The 7,306-nt window shown below is 36.4% G+C and overlaps 1 protein-coding gene across 1 annotated transcript in view; it reads right to left on the bottom strand.

Annotated features, from left to right (window-relative positions):
* Positions 1–2,297: 2,297 nt before the first annotated feature.
* Positions 2,298–7,306, bottom strand: part of LOC123517087 (actin-related protein 10-like) — a 9,870-nt gene continuing 4,861 nt past the window's right edge. The window contains exon 8 of the mRNA XM_045276957.1: positions 2,298–2,569. Coding sequence (XP_045132892.1) covers positions 2,433–2,569 — 137 coding nt within the window. The 3' untranslated portion in view covers positions 2,298–2,432. The remainder of the gene's footprint in view (positions 2,570–7,306) is intronic.

Here is a 7,306-nt window from a genome sequence, read left to right as displayed (position 1 = left end):
ACTATTTTTCTTCCAAGTTAAAGGTATTTTCTTCTAAATTGAAACAGAGTGCCTACAAACATTAGAGAATCTTGCAATTCATAGGAATTCATTTATTACTTTAGTATTTATAGGTTCTATTGGCATCAATTTAATTTTGCATGAGATTTCTTAAAAACACCATATCTAATACAACTTTACAGGCTCACCATGATTCTGGTTTCTCTGTCATGTCTCAGGAGAGGAGCTTGTATGATCTTTTCTATTCATCAAGGAAGCAAAGATCAGAGTTTCTCACTAATGAGACTGATGTTTTAGTCATTTGTTTTGCTCATGATGTAGTAGTAATTGTGGTAACAGTGAACTAGCCATTTTACTTCATATGCCAAGGAACAAGACAGATGGCACCACCAGCCCTACACCAATGGTCATTGTTGTGCATGGCACCCCTTTGTGTTTAAGTTAATGATAAAAGATTTCTGTGAAAATGGGATTAGATCAAAGACTGTGCTTGCTTCTTTTTTTATCATTATGCTGATCACTTACTCTACAAAGAAGTTATTTGTTTAAAGACAGTTATAGAGGTGCAATGTAATACTTATGTTGCTAGCACAAAAACAATGCTGTACTGAGAAGAACATCATATCTAGTTTCAAGCAGCCATGCCTCACTGCATATATTTTTACATTCAACATGATCATTTAAGTTGTTTTATAAGTGCAAAAGATAGCATATTACTGTTGAACTCTAATATTGCCAGAGTAAAAAATATTTGTCTGTTATTTCTCCCCAAAAGCTAATTATGCAATAATTTAATTTATAATCCTGTTTCCATGAACAATGAGAAACAGATGCCTTACTTATTTTCTATGAAAATTTTGTTGAAGGAATTTGACAATAACTCCTATATTTTGTTATTTACTTTCCTTACTGAGGACAAAGTTATTTTCAGCAAAGAAACTTAATATTATCAAGCTCATTGTTCACTTGTCAGTAATAGTCAAGAAAGGAGGTGTCTCAATACCAGTTAAGTGAATCTATATAATTAGTCTTAGTTGTTTAAAGAATTCAGTCTAAAACTATACTGTAAGGCAGTTGTCAGCATTACTAGTTCTTATTCTAAACTGGCCAGGAGGCATCTATGCCATAGGGTACTGGAGGATTCAAGTCATGAAGTGAGAGTTCCATCCATAAAGAGCTACCATTAATAAATAAATCTAATTTAGCCATCTCAGGATTCCTCTCAAATATAATAATTGATGTAAGATCAATGTAGGTGTAAATATATCCATGTAAAACTTAAAGGACTGAATGACAGCCAATTATTTAAGAGACCAGAATATAAACTTGACTTATTATAGGTGTGGATAATTATCTTTGATGTTTCCTCATGAAATTAGTTAGAAAAAATAAGGTTGACTGGTTTGCCAATCCTAGAGATCACATTAGGAGTCAGCCATATACTGCATCATATCTATGCTTTAAGTGCTGAGGAAGAAAGAATAATTACTATTCAAGCTCAATCCTTATTATCAGCCCAGACAGGGAGAGAGGCATCATTACCTTATCAGTGGAAAAGGAAATTTTCCAATCTATAGATATAGACTTTGAGACAATAGAAATAAACCCTGAAGAGCTATCACACAATTTCAGTATGAAAAAATATTACAAATACAAAATACAAAAATAGTAAATGTGAGGTAGGACCTCCTTGAAGAAAGGAAGGATGTAATTATTTCACCAACATACTATCATACTGCAAAGAGATGACTCACCAATCATGTTGAGGAATAAGGAAAAATCAAAACATTTAAGAAATAATTAGAGGATGAATTTATAGAAAAAAAGCAAGGCCAATAAATCATGAAGTAGGGCACTATTTATCTCATCATGGATGCACCTTTTATGTCCAGCAAAAAAAGTGTTTAGATGCAATCATCAGGGGGTGAAAGATCACCAACATGGTACCCTCAATAACTGCCTTCAATTGTAAATGCATTAGGGAGTACTTGTAAATCTCAAGGGGTGGCATGAGTATCTACAGGTGAAGCCCAACCAACTGAGCTTTCACAACCATGTCTTCAGAAATGTCTACAGGCACTATAAACACAAGATAGGTAAAAAAATAAAATAAAAGGTACATGTTATAAGGACTAAAATTATCACCTATTGAGTAAAATAATTAGATAAATAACAATGATGGAAGAGTAAAGAAAAGGACAAAGTACTCGTCTCAAAGATATAATGGTGGAATGGGTCATGCTTCGTCACTTTGGTTTTCTGCCTCATCCCAAAATCACAGATATTAAAGCTTTTAGTAGTTGTTTAAGTTTTATTCATTCATTCATACGTTAAAGAAACAAATAAGATATAAGAATAAATAGATATTGCATAACTGCCAATCTCTCCACGGTGAATGTAATATATTTTAGAGTGTGCGGTTAATATCAGACTTAGGCAAACTTCTCATCTCGGTCTTCACATGTGTTGAAAATCAAATTACACCAATCTGGCACCACATCACTGGCAAGGTACTGGTCCCGGTGATAAGATCGCAGCATCACCGCCTCTGTGGCTCCCAGAATGGCACCTAAGAGAGAAAAATGTGAACAATCATATTTGTGTCTTTTCACATGTATAGATTCTTATATACATGAATCTGTATACCAAGCTGACTTCCTTCAAAAAGAGAAGTGACTAGTCAAGACAAATTCTTCACACACACACACACACACTACGGCCCGGTAGCTCAGTGGTTAGAGCGCTGGCTTCACAAGCCAGATGACCGGGGTTCGATTCCCCGGCCGGGTGGAGATATTTGGGTGTGTCTCCTTTCACGTGTAACCCCTGTTCACCTAGCAGTGAGTAGGTACGGGATGTAAATCGAGGAGTTGTGACCTTGTTGTCCCGGTGTGTGGTGTGTGCCTGGTCTCAGGCCTATCCGAAGATCGGAAACAATGAGCTCTGAGCTCGTTCCGTAGGGTAACGTCTGGCTGTCTCGTCAGAGACTGCAGCAGATCAAACAGTGAATTACACACACACACACACACACACACACACACAGTTTAGCTTTCCACATAAGATGGTGGACATCTAGAACAGCTTGAGTAAAGAGATTGTAAAAACAAAAAGTGTACATAAGTTTAAGGAAAAGTTGGACAAAATTAGATATGGAGACAGGTTACTATGAGCCCCACTCATACTTTGTAACATACAACCAGGTCAATACACACACACACACACACACACACACACACACACTTTAAAGAAAAATTGGATAATTAGAGACATGGATATGGGACACTATGAGCCCTGCTCGAACCCTGTACAATACAACTAGCCCTGCACGAACACACACACACACACACACTACACACAACACACACACACACACACACACACACACACACACACACACACACACACACACACACACACACACACACACACACACACACACACAGTATGGGTGAGATCACCAACAAGGTGCAGGGGACAAGATGTTGCAGCAAGGTTGGATTTGGTATTTACCAGGGCATCTCTAAAAGAGGAAATTGAACATAAATGTCCCTTGGGGAGAAGCGATCATGATGTCCTAAGCTTTGAGCTGGATACGGAATTAAGCACGAATACGATTGTGGAACGCAGGGAGGAAAAATTAAATTATATTAGGGCAAATTATAACCATATCAGGGAGTTCTTTAATGAAATTGACTGGTCCGTGGTATACCAGGAAAGGGATATGCAATTGAAATACGATAAATTTATGGATTTGTATAACTCTGCTGTGAAAAAGTTTGTGCCATATTACAGAAAGAGGACTTTAAATAATAAACAGTGGTTTAACAGAAATTGTGAAGAAGCAAAAAAGAACAAAGAAAAGGCATGGAAGAAACTTAAGAAAAAAATAGTTTAAGGCAGATGGATGCAACAGCTAGAAAAATCACATACATTAACTGAACAACAATTTGGTTTCAGAGGTGGAAGATCTTGTGTCACAAACCTATTGAGTTTCTACAGTAGAGCAATAGATATCATTTAGGAGAGGGACAGATGGGCAGATTGTGTCAACTTGGATCTAAAAAGGGCTTTTGATCAAGTACCACATCAGAGATTAATATGGAAAATTAAAAACATAGGTGGTTTACAAGCAAAAAGTATTAGATTGGATAACAGACTTTTTAAAAAACAGAAATGAGAAGAGTGATAAAAGGTGAAGAATCAAAATGGAGTAGAGTTATATGTGGAGTTCCTCAGGGAACAGTCCTGATCCTAGTAATGTTACTGTTCACTGTGTACATTAATGATAAGATAGACAAGGAAGAAAGAGGAGGTCGTGGAGGAGGCAAGAAATTAAGAGTGACTTATACTAATATAGATGGGTTGTTATCAAGCATATTGGAAGTTAGAGATTATTTGAAAGAGAAAAAGCTGGATGTAATGTGCATCGTTGAAACAAAACTGAGAGGAGAGATCCATGTCAACTTTAAAGAGGGATATAATACCTGGAGGAGAGACGGGAAGGATAAAGGGGGAGGAGGAGTGCTAATAATGGTTCGTGATGATATATGTGTGGAGGATGTGCAATGTGGTGAGGACAAAGTGGAAGTAATGGGAGTAACAATCAAAACAGAAGATTTGAAGAAGAGAAAAATTATAGTTACATATGTTCCACCAAAGATTAATACATGGGGAACAGAAGAACATAAAGATATGCAAAGGGAGGTGATAAAGTGCCTAGATAACATGATAAGAAGAGATAGAAGAATACTTTTAGTTGGAGACTTTAAATGTAAAAAAGTAAACTGGAGAGAGATGGAAGTAATGGATAATGCTGGACAGTGGAGCGAGGAAGTGTTACAGTTGACTATAGTTAATGCAATGGACCAGTGGGTGGAGGAGTCAACAAGGTACAAGAGGGAAGAACCATCGTTGCTTGATCTAGTTTTCACAAAGAAACCACAGCCCCCTCCAATCATACAATACCTTAGTCCAATGGGGAGAAGTGATCATATGACATTAGAGATGCAAATTCAGGAGGAAGATGAGATAAGTTACAGAGAGGACTATAAAGGAGAGAGATAAAATTATGCAAGAGTGGATTTTGAAAAATTAAGGATCTATTTTGCTGATATTCAGTGGAGTAATATTATGTACAGAAAGACAGTACAAGGGAAATATGACATATTCTTACAGAAATATAATGAAGAATTAAAAAAGTTTGTACCTGTTTATAGAGTTCAGAAAAAAATACAATACTAAATGCATACAAGCAAAAAAGGCAAAAGATAAAGCGTGGAAGAAACTCATAAAGCAGGGAAATGACTATAACAGACAGCAGTACAAAGATGCCAGAAATGAATATATTAGAGTAAGGAGAGAGGAAGAAAGAAACTTTGAGAAAGATGTAGTGAATAAAAGCAAAGATGAACCCAAACTTTTCTACAAGTTTATAAATGGCAAAACAAAGAATAAGGAAACAATTGAAAAAATAATTAAAGAAGGGAAGACATACCAAACAGAAGAAAATGTGTGAAATAAAGAATGAGAGCTTCAAAATGGTATTCACTGCAGATGATTTCACAGAACCTAATAGGACATGGGATTGCCAAGGATTACAGGAGATCGCAGTGCACAAAGAGGATATTGGAAGATTATTGAATAAGTTATAAGTCAGAAAAGCAATGGGGCCAGATGGTGTATCAGGCTGGACATTAAAAGAATGTAAAGAGCAACTACTGGATCCAATTTGGGAAATAATTACTAGTTCAATAAATGAAGGGAAAGTTCCACTAGAATGGAAGAGAGCCAATGTAATACCGATATTTAAAGGAGGAAAGGCAACTGAACCACTAAACTACAGACCAGTGTCACTTACAAGTGTCTTGGGGAAGTTATGTGAAATAATTATCAAAGGAAAATCGGGTTAAATTTCTAGAAGAGGAGCAAGTCACATCGAACAGACTATTTGGGTTCAGGACAGGGTGGTCAGGTGTATCAAACTTATTAAGCTTCTACTCGAGAGTTATTGCAGGACTTGAAAACAAAGATGGATGGGTAGACACAATATACCTGGATATTAAAAAGGCTTTTGATAAAGTCCCTCATGGAAGACTACTTTGGAAACTTGAGAACATAGGAGGACTGCGAGGAACTTTGCCCGAATGGACAGGAGATTATTTAAAGGATAGAGAAATGAGAACTGTGATCAGAGATACATACTCATCTTGGGGTAAAGTAACCAGTGGAGTACCACAAGGGTCAGTGTTAGCCCCCATTATGTTTCAGATTTATGTAAATGACATTCACATTGGGATAAAGTTATATAAATTTATTCACTGATGATGCAAAGCTGCTAAGAGTTATCAAAACCAGAGAGGACTGTCTGCTGTTGCAGGAAGATATAAACAAGATCTATGAGTGGAGCAGGAAGTGGAAATTGGAGTTTAATGCCAAGAAATGTCACATAATGGAACTAGGAAAGAGTAAGAGAAGACCAGTATGGAACTATTTGATGGAAGAGGAACATATAATGAAGACCAAAGAGGAAAAAAATCTTGGAGTGATTATACAAGAAAATCTGAGCCCTGAAAAATACATAAGCAAGATATTTGAACTATCATATAAAATGTTGACTAATATAAGAGTGGCATTCCATTACATGGAAAAAGATATGATGAGAAAAATCATCACAAGCATGATACGCCTAAGGCTGGAATATGCAGCAGTCTCTGAGCTCTAAAAAGGATATAAGAAAATTGGAAAGGATACAGAAGATTGCTACAAAGATGGTGCCGGAATTAAAGGACCTCACATATAAAGAATGACTGAAGGAAATGGAATTGCCAACCATACAAGATAGAAGAGAATGTGGGGACCTAATAACAATGTACAAGATAGTCAATGATATTGAAAAGATAGACAAAGAAGACTTGGTGCTGTTGACAGAAGAAGGAAGGACAAGAGGACATGAAAAGAAGATCAGAATGAGGCAGTGTGTGAAGGACATTGGAAAATACAGTTTTCCACACAGAACAGTGGAAAAATGGAATGCATTGGATAATAAAGTTGTTACAGCACATAATGTGCATAACTTTAAGGAAAAATTAGATAAATGAAGATATGGAAACAGGACACTATGAGCCCCGCTTGAACCCTGTACAATACAACTAGGTAAATACACACACACACACACACACACACACACACAAATATACAACAACACTTTCCAAACACTTACTTTCTTATACAAATTCAAATTCAAATATTGGTGAAAGCATTATGTTATGGTATAAAGGCTAACCACAACCCACTTCACTGTTGTATA

The sequence above is a fragment of the Portunus trituberculatus genome, chromosome 41 (assembly GCF_017591435.1).
Source record: "Portunus trituberculatus isolate SZX2019 chromosome 41, ASM1759143v1, whole genome shotgun sequence".
Taxonomy (NCBI): Eukaryota; Metazoa; Arthropoda; class Malacostraca; order Decapoda; family Portunidae; genus Portunus; species Portunus trituberculatus.
Note: the sequence above shows the minus strand (reverse complement) of the source record. Positions and strands in the feature narration are given on the sequence as shown.